Here is a 25,864-nt window from a genome sequence, read left to right on the forward strand (position 1 = left end):
ACTCGGAATAGTTTGTAAAGGCATGTCACTCATTGGCGTTTGTATGGGGAATTTGCCCCCTTGTGGATTCGCCCTCTGTAAAAAAAAAAAAAAAGGGGGGGGGGGTCTTAAGGAGTGATTGGGGATGTATAAATCGTGCGTGTGTGTGTTTTGCTGGGGGCGGATTTTCTTTGCTTCTTGTTTCATACGTGACGAGTGAGGACGTTCCTCACCTGCGGGCAGCTCGGATCTGCACGTTGGTGCCCCTGATGGGGAGGAGATGGGGGTGGGCACCAGACTTCCACGCACATTGAAACATTGAGCTGCGGGGACACCCTTTGACCGCCGCGCGCCTCCGTGTCTGACTCTGAGACAGCTTTGAAGGCGTCTGCCAAGACAAACTCACCTCGCCTATTTATGCCCCTGCCTCCAAGTGCCCTCGGGACACTCGATTGTCGGCAGCGCGCTGGCAGGTTCCTCCCTTGCACCTCGTCCGTGGCGCGCACTTTCTTTTACGCGCGTGGAATGGCAACTTCGGGGGACTCGGGGGGGCGTCTTGCTCTTTTACCACCGCTCTGAAGAACCCAGTCCGAGTGTCCGGCCTCAGCATTTGACCCTCTGACCACCTGCCCGGGGTGGAGGACATCGCCCCGGGCTGCTGGAATGCTTCTCCCGAGGCTGCTCGCGGTTCTCGCCGGGTGCGCCTTGCTCCTGACGCCGGGCTGCGGGGGTTGCGGACCGGGTCGAGGCTACGGCAAGAGGCGCTCGCCGCGAAAGTTGGCACCGCTCGCTTACAAGCAGTTCAGCCCCAACGTGGCCGAGAAGACGTTGGGGGCCAGCGGGAGATACGAAGGCAAAATCACCCGCAACTCGGAGCGCTTCAGGGAGCTCACGCCCAACTACAACCCCGACATCATCTTCAAGGATGAGGAGAACACAGGTGCAGACCGCATGATGACGCAGGTGAGAGGGCATCTCCGTTCCGAATATTGTGAAGCTTTGCATGGAACTTTGCTGCATGGTGCACTTTGACCAGTCTTGAGACGCGTTATCTTTTTTTTTTCTTCTTCTTCACATTCTTTGTTGACTCAAGGCCGAGAGAGCGCGTTGTTGTGTCTTTGCTGTCGCGAAACGTCCCGCGGCCAATAGTTGTCAGCCAGCAATTGTAAAATATATTTAAAAAAAAAAAAAAAACTCGCTATTGAGCGCACTTTTGGCCCGTATAACATATCAAGTTCCTGTCGCGTAAAAGATACACAAACATGCCAGTTAACCTCTGTGACTTCCGGTTTTCTATGTTTTTTTTTTTTTTTTTACACGATACTTTTTTTCCCTCTCTCTCTCCGACCAACACGTGCAAGGATTATTGCCTGTAATAAAAGTGGCCGTCCGCGTTTAGCTTTGGTTTGTTTATTGCCACTCATAATTCCGATAAAAAAAAAATGCAACGGCGTTCTTTTAGCAAGCAGCGCAATTTTAGTTTGAATTCCACGCAATGATTTTAGGCTGTATACTATTTTAAAGCGCGTAATTTATGAGCTCCAGTGCGCAGCACACAAGCCTGCCTGTTTGTCTTTGACTGTTCTGTGTTACTTTTAGCTTGTTTTCTCAGCGCGCTCGGACCGAAATAGCGAGCGCACTTGGACACTTTGAAGCCGTAATGAAAGTGAATTTTTCACCTCTTGCCTTTTTTTTTTATTCGCTTTTTCCTGCGTGCCGCTGCACATACAGAAGCTCCTGTTCCCAAAGCTCACTAAATCACTTTTAGCGACACAAACGTGTAACTTAACTGCGGTCAAATTCATGTTATCACCGCAGAGAAGAACGTGTCAACACATTTGACTTTGAGAGCGAGACATCGTTGACGCACTGAAAAAAAGGTGCGCAAAAAGATTGTCAGTTTGCGCGTGCAATGTTTGTACAGCCAGCGGTTTGGTGCACAAACCGCTGTGCGTGTGTGCTAAATGGAGCGTTTAATTTATAAAGTTTGACCGCGTAGAGAAAATAGCAATGTTTGAATACACGCGACCTGTGAAAAGGCAACTGTAGCCACCGGCGCGGGCTATTCTCATCACAACCGCCATGTTTTATTGGCTTTAATCCCACTTTTTCCACACTTGAGGTGTCGCTAACCTAACCGTAACCCCGATCCGAAATTGTTTGTGTCAACATACAGACAGACATGATCTGTTCTAAATAAAATGCACTAACTTGATGTTTGAAGAGTATTTTGACATTTGACCAGATTTGCCTATTTGTGATTTTTAATTTTTCTTTCGATACCAGTATCGGCTGTCCTTTTTTCAATCTGGAATTAAAGGCGGCCATGTTTGACAGATGCCCATTATGATGAAGTCTATTATATAGAAATAGAAAAAGATAATAGAAAATGGACAAAGTTAATATTAGTATTTGTCACGTGCGGCAAAAAAAAAAAATCAACAGTGGCCCGCAAATGAACCCCGGGCTGTGATTTGGATACCCCTGTCCAAGGCGTTTGTTAATCTCGTACGCAGTGTTTACATGGCAACATGAGTTTTAAGGTCAAGCTAAATTTGAGCGTTTTCTGCTGTAACAGCAAACTGTCTTTAAGCCAATGGCGTCTCACCTTTGAGGAAATGGACCTTTTTGTTCCTGGCGTGAACAATCGGGTCAAGGTGTTCGCAAGCAGCGGCCGGCCAGACGACAACTTTATTAGCAGCCTTCCGAGTGGGGCAAAACGAAGGGGGGCAGTCAATAGGCCCTCTCACTTTGTGTTTGCTTAACCGGACAGCTGAGGTTCACACAGCACCTACAAAAACGTCAATCATAAAATGCAACTTTACAATTTTATTGGGTGCCAATCAAGCCCAACTTTTATTTTTTCATAGCAAACGTGTAACTTTGGATCGTCAGCTGAGCCAATCACTCAATCAATTAATTCTCAACATCCCCTCTTTGAAAAAATAAATTAAAAAAAAATCGATACGGGCCATTAAAAAAAACAACAATGGGCCGCAAATGGCCCCTGCCCCGTAGTTTGAATATTAACCTTGGTTGCATAAGGCAAATATCTAAAGTGTGTGTTTGTGTGTGTCGTAGCGCTGTAAGGACAAGTTGAACTCTCTGGCCATCTCCGTGATGAACCTTTGGCCCGGGGTCAGGCTGCGGGTCACCGAGGGCTGGGACGAAGACGGCCACCACTCGGAGGAGTCGCTCCACTACGAGGGGCGGGCTGTGGACATCACCACCTCCGACCGGGATAGGAACAAATACGCCATGTTGGCTCGGCTGGCGGTGGAGGCGGGCTTCGACTGGGTCTACTACGAATCCAAGGCTCACATCCACTGCAGTGTCAAGTCAGGTGAGGTCCGGGGTCAACCCTGGTGGTTTTTCGGATGGATGGTCTGAGCTAATGGGTGCTGGTCCAAATCACTCGATGGCTTTTCGTCAATATAAAATCCCATTAAATTATTCATCGTTAGGTTTGGCTGTTTTATATTTGAGGACTGTAAATCAGAAGTGGCTTCGATCAAGGTTGTCACTTTCAGAACACAATGAATGTTATGTCGCTTCAAGCCCACTTGCCTAAAACACGTGCCAAGGTCAGATAACATGACAAGCTGGACCGCTGCTTCTTCTGTCCTGTCCTGTTCGGTTCTGTCCTGTCCTGTCCTGCTTTCACCATCTCAGCTCACCAACTCCTCTGCACGTTCCTCTCTTCCCTTACTGCATCCCACTAGCCTCTCCATGATGCTGCTGCTGCTGCTGCAACCTTATTAAGCTAACTCCAGTGTGTGTGTGTGTGTGTGTGTGTGTGTGTGTGTGTGTGAGACGCAAGCTTGCAGAAGCAGACACACCACTTTAAGGTCAACCATATATGACAGTCTGTAAAGTAGTAACTGAGATTTTTCCTTTTCTTTCCCTCTTTTCCTCCTTGTTTCTCTTTTTTCCTCCCAGATCGGGTTGCGAGGATGCAGTCCTTGACCTGATTGCAAGGGCAACCAATCAAGTTGGTATCCTCTTGGGTTCTCTTTTGTCCCCTTTAATTGAGTCCAGGATAGAAAGTAGTAATCAGACCCAGGGTCGTACCTGGCGCTTTCCTAGTACATAGTAACTCCTCGGTTAGTTTAAAGTAGGGTTTGAAATATTTGAGATTTTTTTTTTTAAATCAATAAAAAATATTATTTCATAGCATGTTAAAATAATAAATAAATAAATAAATAAATAAATAAATAAATAAATAAATAAATAAATAAATAAATAAATAAATAAATAAATAAATAAATAACACAGTACGTGCTGCAACCAGCAGAGGGCGCTTCAACATCTTAAATTACAATGCAAGTCTTTTCCAGGCTCATCAGTTTGTATGTCCACTTAAATTCAAAAATTATTTATTTAAAATGATGAATTACAAAGTGTTTCATGTACAATTAACTATTACGACAAATTACTTTGTTTAATAAAATTTTGTTTTGACTAGTTTATTTATTTTTTACAGTACACAAGTTGTTTAATTAGAGAAATGAATACAAATAACTAAAACATGAATGACCAATTTTAGGAGGGAAATGCTAAATTAAATCAACAAATAAAATCAATAGGGCAAATGTAACTGCATCCAAACACCCTGCCGACAAACAGCCATATTTGCCTCTTGCTGTCTTTCAGACCACTCAGTGGCAGCCCGGTCCGGAGGTTGTTTCCCGGGCGACGCCTTGGTCACTGTGCAAAACGGCCTCCAGAAGTTCATCCGTGACCTTCGCCCCGGCGAGCCTGTCCTGACCTTGTCTGGCGCCCAACTGGTGTACAGCCAAGTCCTGACTTTCCTGGACCGCGACCCGGCGGCACACAAGCTCTTCTACACCCTGAAGACAAAAAATGGGGCGCGGCTTTCCCTCACCGCCGCCCACTTGCTGTTTGTGTCTAAGGGCAACTGCTCAGAAGGGGGGTCGCCCACCCCCGGCTCCCTGAGGACGGTGTACGCTTGCGATGCCCGGCCGGGCCAGTGCGTGCTGGTGGCCGACGGCCCGTCGGGAACCCTTTCCCGCATCACGGGGGTCACGGTGACAAAGAGGAGGGGGGTTTTCGCTCCTCTGACGGCGCAGGGGACCCTAGTGGTGGACGGGGTGGTAGCATCCTGCTATGCGGTAGTGGAAGGGCATTCTTTGGCTCACCGGGCCTTCTCGCCACTCAGGCTGATGCACAGCTGGGCTGGAAGCAGCGGTTACCGTGGCGATGGGGTCCATTGGTATGCTGAGGTTTTACACTGGCTGGGGAGGATGCTGTTGGACTCTGGGGACTTCCACCCACTGGGCGTGACCGCAGCCTCCAGGTGAGGACCACAACTGGGAAAAAGATGAGCCAACAGAACCATGTGATGGATCGCTGCTAAGCTGCGTGAGAAATGAAAAAGAAGAAGTGACTTAAGGATCATAGCTGTGAACTGGTCCTGATGTAGAACAATGGATAAAAAAAAAAATCAACATGAAATGTAATCAAGAATGATTTCCTACTGAAATGAAACGTTGCACACTAACTACACTGAACAAAAATAGAAACTTTTTGCTCCCATTTGAATTTCAAGCTTTTTTTTCTTGTTCTTTCTCTATGTGCACAAAAGATATTTCTCGCAAATACTGTTCAAGTTAGTGAGCACTTCTACTTTGCCAAAATACTCACTAAAACAAATTAAGACAGATTTGTTGACGATATTTGAAAGACGTGATGTTTACTGCAAAATTGCTGCATTTACATTTTTATTCCGTATACTTTTAAGGGTTGTGTTTCCTGTGATATGCAACATTTTCTCTTTTCAGATGTATTTTAAGACAATTTGTATTTAAGATTTTCCTGTTCATGGAAAGTCAACAAGAAGTTATGGTGGGAGAAAGTATTTATTTTTGTGGAAATAAAATCCCTTTTAAATGAAAGCATTCTTGCGTTGCTGCCATCTAGTGGTGATGTTGCATGTGCGTCCCTTTTGACTGGAAAAGTGCGCGTGCACAAAACAAGCATCGTGCACGGATCGGAAAGCCGCTCACGCCAGGTGTCGCCTAATAATACCAACAGTGCTACGCCTTTAAGAGCAAGATGAGGAGGAAACCCAATAGGTCCACATTTAGAGTGCAAGTCTTCATGAATTAGCAGAGCAGAAGCGCTCTGTTCGGTTCCACGACCACTTTATCTCCACTGTTCTAGTGGATTTGCACAAAATCCGGATTAAGTAACGCGCTGCTCCTTTAAGAAGATCCAACGGGATTAAAGTTACGCGCAACGAGCTAAATTGGCGTCCGGTTGCTTTTACGCACACTTTGTATCTACGGGAGACACTTGTCGCTCGGTACTGACTTGGTACCGCCTCAGCCCAGAACGCAAAGAGTCATGGCCGAGACTGGGAACAGTGGGAAGGGGGTCACCGCTGGGAAACTGGCTAGCACGGTCCAGAAGAGGTTGAGCAGAGCGCAAGAGAAGGTATGACAAAAAAACAACAAGCTTTCACTCATTTGCCATGACACCTCCCCCTGGCCTAATTTCAAATATTCAATTTAAATTAGTCAGGTTAATCACGTGCATCAAATCAGTCTTCTCATTGGCTATTTTAAAAACGTGTTTGTGTGCATTTGTGCACTTTAATTTTATTCCTTGTAACGCCTTATGGAAAAAAAAAAAAGACCCTCAAAGTGCTGCAGTGTTGCTTCTCTCCAGTAGAGGGAGACACATGCTACTACTTAACACAGTAGATGAGTGCGGAAACAAGGAAAAAGTTAATTTAAGTCAAATTTATTTAGATAGCCCTTCAGCTCAGAAAAGTTTCATAGGGCTTCATATGATTATATCTGACAAATATTAGCCACAATTTAAGAGAAAAAATCTGTGGAAAATGAGAAATGTTGAATATGGGGCAGTACAACTTAAAATGCCTTAAACTTTAAAATGTACAAATCAAAGCAGTAGATGGTAGCTAACTAGCTAGCTAGACAGCTAGCGTTAGATATAGATAGATAGATAGATAGATAGATAGATAGATAGATAGATAGATAGATAGATAGATAGATAGATAGATAGATAGATAGATAGATAGATAGATAAATAGATAGATAGAGAGCTAAATAGATAGATTTAGTGGCTTGGCTTTACAATATAAAATGCTAAGTATGACTTGACTTGTTTCAACTCCAAAACAAAGACAGTGTTAAGTGGAAAAAAAAAAATATGTTTAGTAAGATGAGAGAAAGTAGCTTTTTAGGGTAGTGATGACGAAGGTCAAAGACTTGTCCGTGTTGGCGGCCGGCTGTCGTTTTGGGTAGGTGGGTCGGGGGCGGGGGGGGCTTGGACTGCAGCTGTCTGTTGCCTGGCATTGCCTTGCAGACACAAAAGCCCTCATTGCTCATCGGCCTGGCAAACGAAAAAACATGAAGTCTTTGGCCTGTTGGTTTTCAACCTCTCCAAGATGAGTCACGTGAATCGAACTTGGCGTGCACACCTGTCCCCTCTGGAGTCCCAATATGCCTCCGTGCCAGAAAGGGGGCCGAGGGGGGAGATGCACGACTATGAATAACCCCCCCTCCCCAAATCCTGCTTCCCCGTTTCTCTTGTAACCACAAAGTGTCTGTGTGTATTTTTGGCTTGTGAAATTGAACACGGGCACATTGCGGTCATGCGTGAGGCATTGAACCCGCACATTCAGGAGCTCCTGATGATTCGTTTTCGAGAACAAGCTAGCATGGTGGCTTGACTCCCAACGCCAACCTTCCTGCATGTGAGGAGTTTGCATGTTCTCTCCGCACTTGTGTGGGCTTTCTTCGGAAACTCCGGCTTACAAAATTTGCTTGGTAGCTTCACTGGAAAACTCGAACTTGTCCTTAGGTATGATCTGCAATGTAAACAGTTCTTTGTCTAGTTGCTTCTGAGCTTCAAACAAAATGGTGGATTGGACTTTTGGGTGAAATTTCTGGTTGAAGCACAATTATTAAATTATTATTTTTATTATTCTTTTACATTTCCAAGGGCGTACTTGTCTTTCTGTGACTCGTATAGTCTGGCTTTATTTCTGGTGTGACCTGCCGATGACACAATGGCCACTTCCTGTTTGATGATTCCTGTTTTGGTCTCACTGAATATAAATGTGATAATCATGATTAAAAAGACTATTGAATAGCAATTTGAATCCAACCAGGACATTAATTGACCCATTTATGAATCAAACACCTCCTAAAAATGTTGGTGTTCAGCACCTTGTTAGAAAAAAGCTGAAAAGGTGAAATTAAGTTTCCCTGTCAAGGTCAAAGTACATTTTTAGAAATTTCTCAAATCCACAAACTTTTTTTTAGGATGGTGACAAGTTCAGGACGCACCGAGTAAGGATAAGCACCAGAGAAAAAAAATGGATTGGATATGCAGTACTAATGTTAATCCCCACGGTGGCGTAAGAGGACGAAATATGAGCCGGCTGTGGGGAAGTCCCTGACAGGCTCGTTGTGGCTTGCTGGGACTGTGGACACAGCCACATCTGGCTTTATCTTAAGGTCAAAGGTGATTTTTAAAAAGGCATCATGTATATAGCTCAACAAGAGGTGGCAGAAGGATTCGCAATCTGTATTCAAGTAGAACAATAAATGGTGCGATAAAGACTGATTCTATTCCGTTACATATGTAGATGAAAAAAATAATCAGTAAAAAATACCTTAGTGCAAAAGTAAAACAAAAAAAAGGTAAAAATGATATGTACTGATAAATAATGTATGCAATATGTGTTTTTACTAACTTGATACAACAACAAAGCTCCTGCACACAAAATATATATATATTTTAATCAAAACAGGTATTTATGCTATCAAAACATTTTCATTAACCTTGTGGCTCGGTTAACGAAAAGAAAATTGCAAAATTAGCTGATAGCAACCAAATATGGGTTTTTGTGCCTACCTCAAAGCTCTGAGGCAGGGGCGGCGCTATGTGGTGGCCAGAGGGCAAGCTCTGGCCACCCCTACATAGAGAATAAATCTACAACTGATCTGAAAAGCTAAAACTGAAACAATCTGTGCTTTTCAGGTTTTACAGAAACTCGGCAAAGCGGATGAGACTAGAGATGTCGTGTTTGAGGAAATGGTGGCCAACTTCAACAAGCAGATGGTCCTTCCCCTCACGTTTTCATTCACAACAACATACAACGCATATTTATGTTTCACTTCTCTGTCGCTCTTTGACATTTCTCACTTTCAGGGAGAAGGCACCAAGCTGCAGAAGGATCTGAAAGCGTACATGACCGCAGTGAAGAGTAAGCCAGAGTATCTGTTGATTATTGGACAGGACCGATTGTATCGGAATATCATACTTGGGTAAAAGTATTTGAACAGAAAACAACAATGGTAGAAATAAAAGTCACCTAGTGGAATATCACTTGAGTTAGTCTTTTAAAGTTTGCTATAAAGGAGCCATCAATCCACTTTTGGAGCTTTTAGTCATGTTCAAATGCTAATTCCTCACCAAAAACTCCTGATATGTTTTTTAAGTGAGGGTGTATTGATTGTTTGTTTTGTTCATTAAAAAAAAAAAAAGTAAATGGCGTTGATTGAATAAAGATCTAATGTTGGGTAATAGTAAAGTTAGCTAGCACATGTTAGCTTGGCTGTTATGTTAGCCAAACAAGACATTTTAAGCTTTTGTTTTTTAAGTGAGGGTGTATTGATTGTTTTTGTTAAAAAAAAAACAATAAAAAAATTAAGAGGTGTTGATTTAATAAAGATTCGCAACTAATGTTGGGTAATAGCGAAGTTAGCTAACACACGTTAGCTTGGCTATCATGTTAGCCCTAAACAAGCTTATGATAAGTGAAATAACAACACACTTTAGTTCATTAGTCTGCCACCTGTTCTCTGACATTTTTCAGCTTTGCACGAGGCGTCGCGAAGGCTGCAGGACTGCCTGGCCGACATGTACGAGCCCGAGTGGTTCGGCAAAGAGGAAATGGACGCCATGGTGGAGGTGAGAATCCTGACCTTTAACCTGAGCCGCCCTCCTAAGCCAATCTTCCCCGCTTTTTTCTCACTTTTATTTCACTCTGTTGTCACTTTCTTGGCTTTAACCGCATGCTCGTATCCTTCCTGCTGAAGGAGATGATAGAGAAGGAGTTGGACAATAACTTGGAGGTAAATCAGATCGGTTCAGAATGTAGTAACCAGAATTTCGATCTGAATAAACCACCAGGAAACAAAGACACTCGTTTGAAGAAGTTTAATGGAGAATATCAAAATAATGTCTTGTGTGTGTGTTTTGTAGGACACAGACACTCTGTGGTTGGACTTTCATCAGAACATCACAGACAACTCGATGGTCTCCGTTGATTCATACCTGGCTCAGTTCCCCGATATCAAGGTATTTAAAAGTCTAAATGTGACAATATTACAACTTTTTCTGTTAATATAAATACGGTACAGAACTGAAAATAATAATCCTGGTGGTGACTTCACTTTTTAACGGACTCGCCAACTCACCTGCGCCCCCTTCAGGCTCGCATTGCAAAGCGAGACCGCAAGATGGTGGACTTTGACAGCGCTAGGCACCACTTTGCGTCCTTACAGAAAGGCAAGAAAAAGGATGAGGCTAAAATTGCTAAGGTAACTACGTTAGCATGTTGTGGTTTTACTAGAAACGTTTTTGTCTACTAATACATCCAGCTGGGATGACCTCCAGAAGCTTCCGCAGATTTTTTTGTCTTTGAGGGATAAATTGCTAAAATCAGAGACAGAAATAAATCATGAAATTCTGCTCACACTAACTCACTAACATGATTGCAGTTGTTTGGAAAGATTGATTTTTTTTTTAAATTGGTTTTCATCCTTCATTTTTGCTGCTCGTCGTCACCCTACTCACTTCCGCTCCTCTTGACCCTTGACCCCCCCATCCGTCTTCCTCCTCTTTACCTGCATGGTGTGCGTTGTATGGCCAGCCTGCGGCCCTGTTGGAGATGGCGGCACCAAGCTGGGCTCAGGGTTTGATCTCAGCCCACCAGGTGGCTCAGACTAACCTCTCCTACAACCAGGTGATGTAGAACCCTAAAAAAAACTAAATTCATCATGTCACTGCCCGTGAGTTGATGTGCAAGTGCCTGAAGTGGCTCCAATTTGGTGGAGCATCTTTATTTTTATATGCATGGAGCATTGTGTGCATTATTATTATTATTATTATTATTATTATTATTATTATTATTATTATATGCATGGAGCGTTGTGCATCACTGGATCATTGTTTATTATTATTATTATTATTATTATTATTATATGCATGGAGCATTGTGTACATTATTATTATTATTATTATTATTATTATTACTATTATTATTATTATTATTATTATTATATGCATGGAGCGTTGTGTATCATTGGATCATTGTTTGTGTGTGCATGTAGGCCGAGGAAGAGCTGGGTCGCTCGCAAAAGATTTTCGAAGAACTCAACGTGGAATTACAAGACCAGCTTCCAGTATTGTGGGACAGGTGAAACCGGACCGCCGAAGACCTGTGCAAAAAGCCACAAAAAAAAAGTTAATCATTACTTTTGTCTTTGTGTTTGTTTGTGCGTGTTAGTCGTGTTGGCGTCTATGTTAACACATTCCAGAATCTGGCGAATCATCAAGAAAAGTTCCACAAAGAGATGAGCAAGGTGAGTTTCCAACTTCCCCGTCCGTCCATGAGTTGATCACTCTTCATGATCCTCCTTGCTCTCCCTCAGCTGAGTCAAAACCTGAATGACATCATGACCAAACTTGAAGAGCAGAGGCAGCTCAAGTAAGTCTGTCCGACTTTAGAGGCCATCACGCTAACGTGTCGAATCGGAGAGTAATGTCCCTCACGCCTTACTGTAGAAATGATGGTGCAGCTGCCAAGGCAGGCGACCAGGGAAAGAGGTAACCTGCTGCATGGCCTGACCCCATAACTGCTGATCTAAGCATAAAACACAAATAATTACGCTTGGAATTAACTTTGTCTTGAATGAAAGTGTGCTGGCTTCATGCTAACGCAAACAAATGATATTTGAACACGAAGACGTGCAATGTACACAGAAAATACGCATATACAGTGGTCCCTCGCTACTTCGCGTTTCGTTTATCGCGGCTTCACTACATCGCGGATTTTTTTTCCAAATTAGAAAAACATTTAAAAGTCAAAATAAAACTTCTAAATTTAGGAAACATGTGTCTAACCTTTAGGACAATGTAGTATTGATCCAAATGTTCGTTTACATTCCTTTAGAAGTCCGTTTTCGCGTGTTAGCACGATCGCGAATTAGCATCTTTACGCTAACACGTTAGCCTGCCCAGTACTTCTTGTTGGTGACCTTACTTTGCAGATTTCACTTAGTATTTGGAACCAAATATCCGCGATAAACGAGGGATTACTATTTTCTTTATCCTCTGCGAAAAATGACTGCAGCTACCCAAAAAGTCGTGGTTTTTTTTTTTTTTTATTCAATGATGTGGTTGTGCTCATTTGTGACAGTGTGATGTCATTTTGTGTTATACCTTTGTGTAACTGGTCTCCTCTCGTTTTTGTGTCTTGCAGCGAGGAAACCAACCACAACGAGGCAGCCAGCTCGCCACCGACGGTAACAAAACAAAAAAAATAAAAATCCCTCATTATACTTGGACCTCATGGTGTAGCATCCCATGGTTGCTTTTAACATGCTTTAACTAACGCCGACCCTAACTTTTTATTTTAAATGTTGCTTTAAAACCTACCACAAAAAAATGCTGTCATGAATTAACAGCATTTTGAAAAAAATTTTGACGTACCAGTCAAAAATGCGTGCTAACGTTTGTGCTTCTGCATGTGCTCGTGTTTGGAAGAGGCCCAGCACGCTGCCCAGCCGGCCTCAGCGGCATGACGAGCCGCTTGACCTCAACACGTCTGACATTAACACAGAGTCCACAACGACACAGGTCGGAACCCACGTAGTGTGCCAGATGTTTAGTATCCCACCCTAACCCTTGTGTGCACCCCCGTATGTGCCCATGCATGTGTGTAAAGCAGTGTGAGCCCTCCGCATGGGTCAACCTGCTGGATTGGGATGTTATACAGCCTGTCACATGTCCAGTTCTCCAGGTAGGTTTAGGTTCCTGAGGAACATGAAGGAATAAAACTATGCCAATGTGAAATGAGATCTTCTTTGCAAACACTTTTGCAATGGCAAAGCTAGGATGTTTTCCTTGAGGGAAAACAAAAATAATATTTTACAAACACCAAAAATTCTTCAGAAAACGCTGGTAAAGATTTATTATATGCCCTCTACAGGGGATGAGTAAAAATCTTGGAAATTATTTCCAGAAAAGTCAGAAAATCCCCAAAAGTTAAGTATTTGGCCAGGGGCGGTGTAAGCATATTTCAGAAGGGGTCGCGGCCACCCCACCTTGCTTCACCTCTAGGGAATCTGACTGCACATTTTGAGACCACCTACAGGCCACTGGTGGAATAGCAGGTGACAAAATGACAGGCGAGGTGCTGCAGGTGTTGTTTTAAAATAGTATAATTTTATTTATAAAATCAGATTATCTTTTATGATGTTTACATTATTATTTATTATTATTATTATTTGTTGCATGTTGAATAAACTATTTTGACATCAGAGCGGGTAAAAAGTAGGTATATGTCAGCAGGAACAAAAATAACGATAAATAAATACTCAAGTACGATATTATAGACATTGTATTTAAGGGCAGTGATGACGAGTTTGTATTTTGTTAGCATCCTTCGCAAACGTGATGTCATCGAACCGCCTCATTAAGATCATGCATGCATTTGTCTTTACTGCTGCTTGAAGGCGCCATCTTGGGACTCGTGGGTAAGAACGGTCTCCCTTCTTTTGGACTTTAACGGCACGTAAGCTTCTCACTCAAAATTGCTTTCTCCTTTCTCGCATGTGTTGACACTCATCACAACTCTGCTCACTAAACACCTCCCGCCAACATCCTTCCACGACCTTTGACCCCGTAGCATGACCAGGCTGTTGTCAAGGACGAAGTGGAACCCCAAGAGCAGGTTGAGGGTGGATGGGACTTTAATGACGGAGGCTCCAAGTGTGACACGCAGCCCCTCCAGGGGGCCGAGTTGTACGCTGAGCCCGCTTGGTCCTATGATGGCGCCGCCGTAGGTCAGGGGGGCTGGGCCCATGATGAACAAGTGCAGGTAGGACCTCATGAGACGGGGTCACTTCAGGATAAAACACAGCCTGGAATTCAAGGATCCAAAGTCACATTTAATGGTCCAATACGTATTTACTGTCGGGCATTCCCAGCTTCATCTTCTTCAACGTGAAAAAAAATTTGCACCCTTTTGTGACATCTTGGTAAAATGAATTGAGAAGTGTCATTTGGACAAAAGTAGTGCTTAGCCACCATCTTGATGCTGAGGAACTATGTTGAATTGAGTTATATGTACACTCCTTTCCTGTCAGGTTTCTGAATCCAACAGCTCAGACTACAAGCTCCCTCCTGACTTCCTGTACAAGGTGAGCCGTCACATTGATCACGTGACTTTTTTTCTGCTGACTCAAACATCTCGCTCCAGGTCAAAGTCATCCACGAATATGCTGCCACTGACGGGGACGAGCTGGAGCTCAACGTGGGAGACATCGTGCTGGTTGTAGCTTTCGACAACCCGGACGAGCAAGTGAGTGATGTCACTCCGGATTGACTTGCAGGACATCTGAACGTGGAGGTTCTAATATTTGTTGATGTTCGTAGGACGACGGCTGGCTCATGGGCGTGCAGGAATCGCTTTGGATTCAAAACCAAGATATTTCAACCAAAGGTGTCTTCCCTGAGAATTTCACGCAGAAGCTTTGAAATTCCTCCTTTGCTCACTATTTGGAATTAAAAACATCAATTATGAAAATTTGTGAGTCAGAAAATGGGGTCCGAAGAACTCGTTCAAGATTCAAGCCAACTGAACGCATCTGATATGAAAGTCTTGAAACACGGAAGTTCCTATTCTTTGTATTTTATCATCATTTGTGTCGAACATAAATATTGGTAACAAGACGGCAAGTCATTGAGTGTGTTCATGAACGTCGCGTAAAAATTAAAAGTTCGTACGGAGGCCACTTGTGGATTTCACTGAATAGTAGAAAAAAGAAAATCTCCAACTTTTGATATTTCATCGTTTGGTTTGATGTCAGTATTGCCGCTTTCATGTATTATCTTTTCTTTTTTTGAAGGACACATACGTTTTTGGCCAAGTCAGGTGGAAAACCTCCATTAGTCCGATTATCATTAAAGATTGATGAAGCCTGTCCCGTCGTGTCGAGTGATTATTACAAATGGTATGGAAAATTGACTAAAGGGGTGTCGAGTAACGCAAAACGAAATCAAGTTGAATATGTTGGATTTCGTTCGAACTCTCCCTGATTCAAATCAGGTGAGAAAGGTCCGGATCTTGTGGGACCAGGGTTCCTCATCCCTGCCCTTGTGTAAATCAACAAAAAGTAACCAGGCTAGCCAAATGGCGCCTGTTACTAGGCGACCTCGGAAGGCACGAGTCAAGTCAAATATCCCAATTGGCACTAACGCAAACATCTCCTACTTCCGGTGAACACGATCTGTTTACTTTAGGACTTTGAGGTGCCAATAAGAGCGAGTGTTAAACTGTGTCACCCAATATGGAAGTGGCGCTCTCATCAAGTCCGTTGTGAAATTCAACCCTATTTTTCTCAATCGTAATCTGAGAGCGGTAAAGTCAACCACAGTTGAGATCTTGATCGATTGAGATCTTGAGTTGTTGTCGGCCTAAAAGCCACTAGCAACATGATGTTCAGAAATCTCTGTAATCTGACAAAACACAGCTAGCTAATGCTAGCTTGCGCTTTAACAACAACATTTTTCTGATTGTTTGTGAAGGTTCATACTGGATTTTTTAATTTACTATTTTAAACGGGTCTTTTAGTCTGATAGGGAAAAGTTTTTACCTACTTTACATGTTTGGGCTACTTCTTGTAGCCTTCCTCAGAAGCGTCACGAGACGACAACCATCTTGTGACGCTTCTGAGGAAGGCTACAGGAAGTAGACAAAACATGGAGTCGGTTAAAATTTGTCTGACTAAATGAACTGTTTGAAATAACAAAAAAAAAAACATATTAACATAAGATCACTACTGTGAAAATGTGAATCAAAGAGGGATTTTTTTTTTATTTGTTATGTTATTTTAGTTTTTATCACAATGGGTATTGTGAGAGTCGGTTAAAATTTGTCTGACTAAATGAACTGTTTGAAATAACAAAAAAACAAAAACATTAACATAAGATCACTACTGTGAGAATGTGAATCAAAGAGGGAAAATTTTGTTTTTATTTGTTATTTTAGTTTTTAGCACAATGGGTATTGTGAGAGTAAAAAACATTCTTATAAGTCAATTTTTTTTTTTTTTTTTTTCTTTAGCTTCAGTTGGCACTTCTATCTTAAATCTTTGAATCGCTTCTTGGACAAGTATTTGGACCAGTACTTGAATTCTAAGGCAGACGTGAAACCTAAGAAGACGCGGCAGCAGTTCCGTGTCACATTTCACCGCACAGCTCGTTGCTGGTTACTAACAACAACCATTGTCGAGAGGTCAGAATTGTGTGAGCTTTTCTGGTCTCCTCCTCCAATCGTGTTTGCTTCCGCAGCTCCCTTCGGTTGCCACAACATGGCTGCTTGTTGCCAGGCGATAGCGGACTATAAAACAGCGTCCCGCTTTTGCTTGCAACAACATCCCCAGGCTCTCGTCTCAGGTGAACAAGATCTCTTCAGGAGTCATGGTGAGGTCGACACAAACATCTCCCGATTCGATATTCTTAAATTGCGTTCCTAGGAAAAAATGACCTTGACCTTTTGTGGCATTCTTTTTTCAGCGTGAATGTATCTCCGTCCACGTTGGCCAGGCTGGTGCCCAGATTGGAAATGCATGCTGGGAGCTGTATTGTCTGGAGCACGGCATCCAGCCGGATGGGCAGATGCCCAGTGATAAGACCATCGGAGGTGGAGATGATTCCTTCAATACGTTCTTCAGCGAGACCGGCGCTGGCAAACACGTTCCCAGGGCAGTCTTTGTGGACCTGGAGCCCACGGTCATCGGTGAGAAACCAGCAGTTTGCCGATATAACAAACCCTTCCATCTTCTAAAATTTTGCAAAAAATATGCTTCTGTAGATGAAGTGCGTACAGGAACGTATCGTCAGCTCTTTCATCCTGAACAGCTGATCACAGGAAAGGAAGATGCAGCCAATAACTACGCTCGTGGTCACTACACCATTGGCAAGGAGATCATTGACCTGGTTCTGGACAGGGTTCGAAAACTGGTGAGCTTCATCGGATCTAATCGTGTTTTCTGCCTCATGACCTTCTTCACACTTTTCTTCAGGCGGACCAATGCACCGGACTGCAAGGTTTTCTGATCTTCCACTCCTTTGGAGGAGGAACTGGTTCAGGCTTCACGTCTCTGCTGATGGAGCGTCTCTCAGTGGACTACGGCAAGAAGTCCAAACTGGAGTTCGCCATCTATCCGGCTCCTCAGGTGTCAACTGCTGTGGTGGAGCCGTACAACTCCATTCTGACCACGCACACCACCCTGGAGCACTCGGACTGCGCTTTCATGGTGGACAACGAGGCCATCTACGATATCTGTCGGAGGAACCTGGACATTGAGCGTCCCACCTACACCAACCTCAACAGGTTGATTGGTCAGATTGTCTCCTCCATCACCGCCTCGTTGCGTTTCGACGGCGCTTTGAATGTTGACCTGACAGAGTTTCAGACCAACCTGGTGCCCTACCCGCGCATCCACTTCCCCCTGGCGACCTACGCCCCCGTCATCTCGGCAGAGAAGGCCTACCACGAGCAGCTGTCCGTCGCCGAGATCACCAACGCTTGTTTCGAGCCAGCCAATCAGATGGTGAAATGCGACCCTCGCCACGGCAAGTACATGGCGTGCTGCCTGCTGTACCGTGGAGACGTGGTGCCCAAAGATGTCAACTCCGCCATCGCCACCATTAAAACCAAGCGCACCATCCAATTCGTGGACTGGTGCCCCACCGGCTTCAAGGTGGGTATCAACTACCAACCCCCGACTGTCGTTCCCGGGGGAGACCTCGCTAAGGTCCAGAGAGCCGTGTGTATGCTGAGCAACACCACGGCCATCGCCGAGGCGTGGGCCCGACTGGACCACAAGTTTGACCTGATGTACGCCAAGAGGGCTTTTGTGCACTGGTACGTCGGCGAGGGGATGGAGGAGGGCGAGTTCTCCGAGGCTAGAGAAGACATGGCGGCCCTGGAGAAGGACTACGAGGAGGTGGGCACGGACACCATCGGGGATGAAGAAGAGGAAGAGGGAGAAGAGTACTAACCGAAAAAAACCAACTTATTTAAACGTGTTTCACTGTATGGCGTAGTAATTGTCCAGTCGTTGTAAAATGCAATGTCATGCTTATCCTGCACTCCTCCAATTATAAGGTTGCATAACGACAGCTCAGGTGAACCAACATGTCCGTTGCTGGGTGACCTGCAATTAAGACCTCACAAGGACTTTGTCAAATTAATCGGTTCATTGTTCCTGTCCTTATTCAACAACACACTTTAATATTTGGCAATAAATCATTTTAAGCTTTACGGTGGTGTCAAATTCATTTTTGTCGCGGAATGCATTGTAGCTATAATAATAATAATAATAATAATAATAATGATAATAATAAATTATATTTATAATGCACTTTACGTTTTTTTAAAAATCGCAAAGTGCTATAGAAAATGCCTTTTTAAAAAGAAATGATTTCCTTCAGAGTTAAAAATGTTTGTTCAAATATTTAATCTTTTAAAACATAAAATACTTGCCATATTTCAACTTTTTTTTAAAAGTGAAGACAATTTGCGGTTTTGATATTTCAGCAAGAAACATGAAGTCGATATGAAAGCTGTGAGAGGGAGGTTCATTTAACACGTGAATTATAACAATTTCAGTTCAACAAGTTCAACATTTCCTCTTTGGAAAATGCATTTTTTCAAATCATAATTGTTGATTAAATCAAATGAACCTCATTTAGCTTGTAAAAAAGAACTTTTATGTCCACACAAACTTGATTTAAAGTGAACGTGACGTCACACAGACGTTAACGCGGCAACGACGTTCAAAATACGTACTGTCCCTTTAAGGATCACGTGCTTGTAGCCAAGGCAATGTTGTGTTTACTTCCGGGTTAGCGGGTCGCAAACAAGAAGGGGGTAAACACGCCCAAGAGGCCAAGTAAAGCGGATTAGAGTCCCGCAGAGATGGCAGGGGAGGAGATGGACGAGATACCTGGTAAATAATAATAATCAAAAACTTCTTATAACGCGTGTTCGCTTCAAATTACTCTCAGCTGTACATAGAGCGGCCAAATAGTAAAATACAGCGAGTAAATTCCCGTTTGAAAGCAACCTTAAAGTCACAAAGTCTTTAAACGCACCCTTTTACGGCAAATAATTCGCTCATTTAATATTCAGATACAATAGAATGCAATGTGTTACCATTAAAAAAAAAAAAAAAGCTCATTTAGTCTTTCATTTATTTGACACCCCCTGCTAAGAATTCCTCTGGTATCGTCTTTCAGAAACGGGAGCAGTTTTCACTTTTGGCAAGAGTAAATTTGCCGACAACATTCCTAGTAAATTTTGGCTGAAAAATGATGTTCCTCGAAAAATAGCTTGTGGGGATGAACATACTGCCTTAATAACAGGTAAGTGCGTAGTAACAGCCGTGGGTTTTACAACACAGTATTCTCTGTTTCGTTTATTTATTTTTTATTATTATTATTGTGTGTCTTGACAGAAAATGGCAAACTCTTCATGTTTGGCAGCAACAATTGGGGACAGCTCGGTCTGGGGTCCAAAGTGACCGTCAACAAGCCCACTTGTGTCAGAGGTTTGTTTTTAATCCATTTGTGATGAGCATACCGAGCCAATGTGATCCTTCACGTGTGTTTTGTGTCCAGCTCTGAAGTCAGAGAAGGTCCAGCTCGTGGCTTGTGGAAGAAACCATACGCTCATCTGCACAGGTCAGCATCACGTGATCGCATCGAGAATTTTTGGCCATTTTTCCCACGTTTGTCTTTCCTCTCTAGCTGAGGGGCACGTGTACGCCACGGGCGGCAACAGCGAAGGTCAACTGGGCCTCGGCGACTGCAACGAGCGGACGTCGTTCCAGCGACTGAAGTTCTTCGACTCCTACGGGCCAATCAAAATGCTTGCTGCCGGTTCAAACACGTCAGCTGCGCTCACTGGTGAGACACTTGAGGTGACACGTCAGCTGTTGATGGCAGCTACAGCTGAGAATAAGAAGCATACAATTGGAAATGGTGATGGCTGTTCCTTTTTTTTCCCCCCCATCTGAAGAGAGCGGTGAGCTGTTCATGTGGGGGGACAACTCGGAGGGTCAAGTGGGCCTGGGGAAGGAGAGCTACGCGTGCTTGCCACAGGAGGTCAGTGCGGGGCAGCCCATTGCGTGGGTGTCCTGTGGGTACTACCACTCTGCTTATGTGACAGGTAAGCTGCCTGATTTATTAATTTAGCTCATGCAAACTTAAAATATTATATGCACAGTGTCGTGCCCTTAAGTTGCTATTTCCCAAAATCGTTTTTTTTTTTTTTTGCTGTTCTTGTGAAATGGATTTTTGTGATTGCTAGCGGACGGAGCTCTGTATACATTCGGGGAACGCGACAGCGGTAAACTGGGTCTGGGGACGGATCAGCTGTCTCGTCATCGAGTCCCCCAGCTCGTAAAAAGCATGCCGGAGCCGGTCACTCAGGTGGCCTGCGGTGGCGGACACACCGTGGCTGTTACAGGTAAAGAAAAGCAAGATTTGGGTTTTGTAGACTTTTTGCTAGCATGAAATATTGTTTGCTGTTTTTCAGAGAATGGCGTGTATGCCTTTGGCTTGGGGCAGTTCGGTCAACTGGGCCACGGGACGTTCATATTCGAACTGCGCCTGCCGCGCCAAATCGAGCACTTTAAGAAAGGTCGGGTGCGTCAAGTGGCATGCGGCGAGAACCACTCAGCGGTCATCACAGGTGACTGACAGCTTTGCGTGAATTAAATGGGAACCAAAGCCAAAAGTTTGAAATGACGTTGAAAGATTTGAAACTAGAACTGTATTTAATTATGATGATAATCAAATTATTCGTCCATTACTTTGTGGATTAATCGTTGAATCGGAGTTTAAAATGTGTTCATTTGCATCCTTTTATTGAAAAATAGGGACACTCATTTAAAAACTGCAGAAAATGCATAAATAAATCGGTTTTGGTAAATGACATGTCATAAAAAAGGCAAAAATGTTTTCCAAAAAGTAAATATTTTATTTTATTTATTTATATTTTATTTTCAAAAAGAATTTGGTAAATGACATGTCATAAAAAAGGCAAAAATATTTTCCAAAAAGTAAATATTTTATTTTATTTATTTATAATTTATTTTCAAAAATAATGCAATATTAAGTGGAACACCGTGTTTAAAACATTTTTTTTTTTAAATTAGTTTCCATTTAAAGTTAAATTGCTGACTTAAAATTCACTTTTACAGACTGGCTCTGCAATCATATCCTTTTTATGAATTAAATGAATTTATTTTTATTGGCATTTCATTTTTATATTTATTTTTAATCTTCCCATCCCAGCCTCTCAGTGTTCATCAAGGTTGCTTCTATTTTCAGACAGCGGTCTTCTTTACACCTTCGGTGACGGCAGAAACGGCAAACTGGGCCTAGGAGAAGAAAACTTCACCAACCAGTTCAAACCAACTCTGTGTCCACGCTTCATCAAGTGCCACGTCCAGGAAGTACGTGCTCTCCTTCACACATGTGTTGCCATCGCAAAGCTCTCACAAATTTCCAGGCAGTTTGCGGCGGTTGTCACATGGTCGTGCTGGCGCGACCCCGAGACCCGAGTCGCGGCGCGCTGTTGCTGGAAGACAACGACGTGACTGAGGACTACCTGGAGAAGCCCTACGTGGAGCTGCTGGGGGACACGGGCGACACCTCCAACCCGGCCCGTGTCCGCCGTAGGGAGAGGGTGCGTTGGACACATGTACTATAAGTTCTTGGGCTTGTTCTGAATTTCTCAACGGCATCGCCAAAGGAGCAATCACCGGAACAGTTTGGCGGCCTGTCTGGAACATCAGCCAACGTGAAATCAGAGCACCTCCAGCTTCCCGCCTCCAGCCACAGCAACCTGCCTTCGTCAGAACTGGCCCACAGAAAGGTGCTCCATAGCGCTCATCGACATGGCAACAAGGGTATCTACCTCACTCCATCTTCTTCACCGACACCCAATATTAATAATTAAAGACGCGGCGGGATTACATGACGTACCTTTTCATCTCTGGTCCACCTCCAGCATGTTGCTAGTTGTGTCTTGCTAACTAAAAAAATAAATTTGCATTATTAGAAGCGCCTACAGGCCAGGTTGACGACATTGTGGAGAGCCTGAGCGACACGGACAGTGTGAAAGGTTTGGGAGAAACCAGAGACCTCCTCAACATGGTGAGAGAACCAAAACCCGAGCCGCCGAGCGGACAGATTTTCGTATTTCCGCTTACGGCTTGTGCTTCCCGGCAGACGCATGTGATGAAAATGGATCCTGGTGATAAAACACTCACACTCTCTCCGCTTCAGAAGGTAACTTGCACGTGTGTACAAAACATCTTCTCCAGCGTACGTTCTGCTGAGGTTTTCTCTTTGATTTCGGCTTCAGGTTTTATGATTTTTCTGTCCTGCGTTTCCTCACTCGCTAATGCATGCCTCTTTTCTATCCTCTTTCTCTCTCTGGTTCCCGGGATAGAAGAAGGGTAAACACGGTAAGACCATAACGAGTCCAAAAGAGGAGCCATTAAAAGATAGAAAGCTCTCGGAGAGGCCCGGGTTCTCTTCGACGTCCTTATCACATAACCGTCAGGTCGCGGCTGCTCGCAAAACGGCGTCCGGAAAGCTCTCGAGGAGCTCAAGCGCTCGCTCTCAAAAGATGACCAAGGAGAACAAGGAGAACCGTTTGATGGCTTCTGAGAAGCCTCGCGAGGGCTTGGGAGAGTTCAAGAAAGCAACGGCAAGAAAACCAATCCAAGTCACAAAACAGGGTTCACGCTTCAGTTTAAGTGACGCATGTGAAGTGGGCCCAGGACAGCGCCCTGAGGCGGAAGCAAAGTCCAAGAAAATCCGCTCCAAAGATTCGAAAACATCCAAAAATGAGCGAAACAAAAAAGAGGCTGAGTCCAAAGACGCCGAAGAAGCGCCGTCGTCTTTGCATCTTCTGGCTGGAGCTGCTGCTGCTCCGTTGCTGCAGGAGCTGGCGGCCTTCACTTTGCCGTCGCCGTCTGACAGCGGCCATCTTGTCAGCGCTGACGTAGTGACATTTTCTGATAGCAATCCGTGTAGCAGTCCTTCCACCAATCGAGGAAGACCGAGCGTGAAGGACTCAGTCGGGCAGGAGGAGGACGGAGAGACAAGTGGAGGTCCAGGTGAGGAAGACCGAGTTGGGAAGGTAACAAGTGCAAGTGAGCAAGAGGAGGAGGCAAGTCAAACTTCTGAGCAAGTCGCCGGAAAAGACGACGGTGACACTCTTAAGCCAGATGAGGAGGAAGAAGGTGAAAGTGCTCAAGAGGACCAGGAGAAGGAAGAAGAAGAAGAGACAGCTGGAAAAGAGAGCAAAGAGAAGGCTGTTGAAGAAGAAACAGAAGAAGCGGAAGAGGAGGAGGAGGAAGAAGAAGAAGAGACAGCTGGAAAAGAGAGCAAAGAGAAGGCTGTTGAAGAAGAAACAGAAGAAGCGGAGGAGGAGGAAGAAGAAGAAGAAGAGACATTTGGAAAAGGAACAGAGGATGAAGGAAAAGAGAGCAAAGAGATGGCTGTTGAAGAAGAAGCGGAGGAGGAGGAGGAAGAAGAAGAAGAGACAGTTGGAAAAGGAACAGAGGATGAAGGGAAAGAGAGCAAAGAGAAGGCTGTTGAAGAAGAAACAGAAGAAGCGGAGGATGAGTCAGGGAGAGAATCAGAAGGTGAAGAAGAAGAAACGGAGGATGAGGAAAAAGAGAGCAAAGACGAGGCTGTTGAAGAAGAAACCGAAGAAGCGGAGGATGAGTCAGGGCAAGAATCAGAAGGTGAAGAAGAAGAAGAGGAGGAGGAGGATAGAAGTGAGGAAGAAGAAGAGGAGGGTGAGGAGGAAGATTCGAAGGAAAGTGAAGAGGAGGAGGCGGAAAGCAGCGAGGAAGCAGAAAGTGAAACAGAAGATGAGGAGGAGGCCGAGGAAGAGGAGGAGGAGGAAGAAGAAGAAAGCGGAGATGAGGAAGAGGATGAGAGTGAAGAGGAAGAGAGTGAGGATGAGGAGAATGAAGAAGAGGATGAGGAAGAGGAGGAGGAGGAGAGTGATGATGAGAGTGAAGAAGAGGAGCAAGAAAGTGAGGATGAAGATGAAGAGGAGGAGGAGGAGGAAGAAGAAGAGGTCAAAAAGACAAGCCCTAAAAGTCAGCGAAAACGGAGGTCAGGAGTCAAAGGTCAGGCAGCCGGAGAGGCCGAAGACTTCTGGGATGATGTTCTGCCGCAGTATCTCAACCTGAAATAAGCAGAACGTAATATTCATCTTCTGCTTTGATTGGGACTCCACACACCTAAAATGGTTGTTTTTCTTTTTTTGTTTTTCCACCTGCATTTTCAAATAAATGCTCTTTCATTAGCAGACCTCATCCACTTTTTAATGCCATCGCTAAAAAATATTGTCAACAATAATATTGATGAGCATTATTGGCAATTTGCATATTTGAGAATGAAAAATGAAAAAGCAGTCAAAAGTTTCTTTTCAAATTTGTCGCCTTCAAATAACTCAACATTGGTCAAACTACAATAAACGTCAAACTTACGCGGAATTATGAATCGTGCTTGATCCAATCAGGGCACGTCCATTAATATGAAATCTAATTGGTTTAAAATAAATATAAAACTATTGTTTATTGCACAAATAGGTGGGCAGATTACATTAGCATGACAACACACAGAAGCTGAAATCTGATTGGCCGAGAGGAAAAAAATGATACGCTGAAGTAAATAAATCCGAATATAAATTGAGAATGTCGGTCAGCACCTTGATGGCGATGAAATGATTTCAGACGTCAATTTGAGAAATTTTTTTTCATTCACTTTATAAATACCGCTGAGTAGTGCAAAAATTCAATCTGGAGTCACATGCCGCTGTTGCCGCAGGATGATTGGCCACGTTCAGAAAGCAGGTGGGACTCGTTTTCTTCCTTCAACCTTCAAGTGACCTTCATCCCTTCCTCTAGTTATTTCCCATCAATTCCTGAAGAGGCCTTGATAACGGCTCCTCTGTTGGTTCTTGAGTTCCGTTCACATTAGCTGAGTCTTCTAATGGTCCTTCCTGCATGTTGTAGCTTCACCCTCGTCCGACCTGCCAGCTCAACCGAAAGCCAGATGCTCCTCAACTGCTCTCCTTTCTTTACTCCAACTTTTATTAGGATTTCGCCAACGAATCTGATCAGACTGACAGCGAAGGTGCGGAAGATGAAGAAGAGGAGTCCGATCGGAGCGAGGATGATGTGCCGGCGGAGAGATGGGAGGAAACGCTACGGAATGTTGACGAGCCGTCGGAAGAACCTGTTGAGGAACCATGCGACCAAGCACCGGAGTTTCTCAACACCACGCCGGGAGTCAACGGGAACGACGCCTTGGCTGAAGAAACGGCACGTAGTGACACTCAACCAGCCAATGGGACGGCAGACGTCGTCTCCGAGAGCCAATCGGGCTCCAAAATGAAGGTGATAACTTCTTTTGGTTTTGGTATTATTTGGGTCGATGTGAGCGGTGGCAGCAGTGTGGACCTAAAAAAGCCTCAAATATTTTTAAATAATTT

The 25,864-nt window shown here is 44.0% G+C and overlaps 4 protein-coding genes across 21 annotated transcripts; all 4 read left to right on the plus strand.

The window, feature by feature from the left end:
• The first annotated feature begins 82 nt into the window (after positions 1–82).
• On the plus strand, positions 83–5,894 carry LOC125988477 (indian hedgehog B protein). The gene is made up of 3 exons (XM_049753757.1): positions 83–942; positions 3,061–3,322; positions 4,633–5,894. The coding sequence occupies exons 1-3, from the start codon at positions 643–645 to the stop codon at positions 5,298–5,300; spliced, it is 1,230 nt and encodes a 409-aa protein (XP_049609714.1). The 5' UTR covers positions 83–642; the 3' UTR covers positions 5,301–5,894.
• Positions 5,895–6,051: 157 nt separating this feature from the next.
• bin1b (bridging integrator 1b) lies at positions 6,052–15,248 on the plus strand. 17 transcript variants are annotated; one of them, XM_049753723.2, is made up of 20 exons: positions 6,053–6,435; positions 9,016–9,096; positions 9,187–9,241; positions 9,854–9,948; positions 10,077–10,112; positions 10,243–10,338; positions 10,473–10,580; positions 10,913–11,005; positions 11,373–11,458; positions 11,549–11,624; positions 11,694–11,749; positions 11,827–11,868; positions 12,524–12,566; positions 12,808–12,900; positions 12,989–13,063; positions 13,779–13,799; positions 13,952–14,143; positions 14,412–14,465; positions 14,525–14,626; positions 14,701–15,248. In XM_049753723.2, exons 1-20 carry the CDS (start codon positions 6,346–6,348, stop codon positions 14,800–14,802), a joined length of 1,596 nt encoding a protein of 531 aa, XP_049609680.1. In that variant the 5' UTR covers positions 6,053–6,345; the 3' UTR covers positions 14,803–15,248. The 17 variants fall into 17 exon arrangements, with proteins under 17 accessions (XP_049609685.1, XP_049609688.1, XP_049609680.1 ...); XM_049753724.2 differs by having other exon boundaries at positions 12,992–13,063; XM_049753728.2 differs by lacking the exon at positions 11,827–11,868 and having other exon boundaries at positions 6,052–6,435.
• Positions 15,249–16,622: 1,374 nt separating this feature from the next.
• Positions 16,623–18,595, plus strand: LOC125988476 (tubulin alpha-1A chain). Of its 2 annotated transcripts, none has more exons than XM_049753756.1 (4): positions 16,623–16,754; positions 16,843–17,065; positions 17,141–17,289; positions 17,352–18,595. In XM_049753756.1, exons 1-4 carry the CDS (start codon positions 16,638–16,640, stop codon positions 18,330–18,332), a joined length of 1,470 nt encoding a protein of 489 aa, XP_049609713.1. In that variant the 5' UTR covers positions 16,623–16,637; the 3' UTR covers positions 18,333–18,595. The 2 variants fall into 2 exon arrangements, with proteins under 2 accessions (XP_049609713.1, XP_049609712.1); XM_049753755.2 differs by having other exon boundaries at positions 16,649–16,749.
• A 554-nt stretch (positions 18,596–19,149) lies between these two features.
• rpgrb (retinitis pigmentosa GTPase regulator b) lies at positions 19,150–24,936 on the plus strand. Its single transcript, XM_049753718.1, has 14 exons — positions 19,150–19,283; positions 19,573–19,698; positions 19,791–19,883; positions 19,954–20,016; positions 20,083–20,241; positions 20,354–20,503; positions 20,645–20,803; positions 20,873–21,028; positions 21,670–21,794; positions 21,851–22,027; positions 22,094–22,250; positions 22,403–22,497; positions 22,573–22,632; positions 22,796–24,936. Exons 1-14 carry the CDS (start codon positions 19,253–19,255, stop codon positions 24,560–24,562), a joined length of 3,318 nt encoding a protein of 1,105 aa, XP_049609675.1. The 5' UTR covers positions 19,150–19,252; the 3' UTR covers positions 24,563–24,936.
• The last annotated feature ends 928 nt before the right edge of the window (positions 24,937–25,864 follow it).

Source organism: Syngnathus scovelli, chromosome 2 (genome assembly GCF_024217435.2).
Source record: "Syngnathus scovelli strain Florida chromosome 2, RoL_Ssco_1.2, whole genome shotgun sequence".
Lineage (NCBI taxonomy): Eukaryota > Metazoa > Chordata > Actinopteri > Syngnathiformes > Syngnathidae > Syngnathus > Syngnathus scovelli.

Coding starts and splice junctions, on each gene's coding strand:
- bin1b (XM_049753723.2), top strand. CDS start 6,346: ATGGCCGAGACTGGGAACAGTGGGAAGGGGGTCACCGCTGGGAAACTG. Junction 11,625..11,693: donor TCCACAAAGAGATGAGCAAG/GTGAGTTTCCAA, acceptor GCTCTCCCTCAG/CTGAGTCAAAACCTGAATGA. Junction 14,466..14,524: donor CTCCTGACTTCCTGTACAAG/GTGAGCCGTCAC, acceptor ATCTCGCTCCAG/GTCAAAGTCATCCACGAATA.
- LOC125988477 (XM_049753757.1), top strand. CDS start 643: ATGCTTCTCCCGAGGCTGCTCGCGGTTCTCGCCGGGTGCGCCTTGCTC. Junction 943..3,060: donor CAGACCGCATGATGACGCAG/GTGAGAGGGCAT, acceptor TGTGTGTCGTAG/CGCTGTAAGGACAAGTTGAA. Junction 3,323..4,632: donor CCACTGCAGTGTCAAGTCAG/GTGAGGTCCGGG, acceptor GCTGTCTTTCAG/ACCACTCAGTGGCAGCCCGG.
- rpgrb (XM_049753718.1), top strand. CDS start 19,253: ATGGCAGGGGAGGAGATGGACGAGATACCTG. Junction 19,284..19,572: donor GGAGATGGACGAGATACCTG/GTAAATAATAAT, acceptor ATCGTCTTTCAG/AAACGGGAGCAGTTTTCACT. Junction 20,804..20,872: donor ACACACCGTGGCTGTTACAG/GTAAAGAAAAGC, acceptor GCTGTTTTTCAG/AGAATGGCGTGTATGCCTTT.
- LOC125988476 (XM_049753756.1), top strand. CDS start 16,638: ATGGCTGCTTGTTGCCAGGCGATAGCGGACTATAAAACAGCGTCCCGC. Junction 16,755..16,842: donor TCTTCAGGAGTCATGGTGAG/GTCGACACAAAC, acceptor TTCTTTTTTCAG/CGTGAATGTATCTCCGTCCA. Junction 17,066..17,140: donor CCTGGAGCCCACGGTCATCG/GTGAGAAACCAG, acceptor ATGCTTCTGTAG/ATGAAGTGCGTACAGGAACG.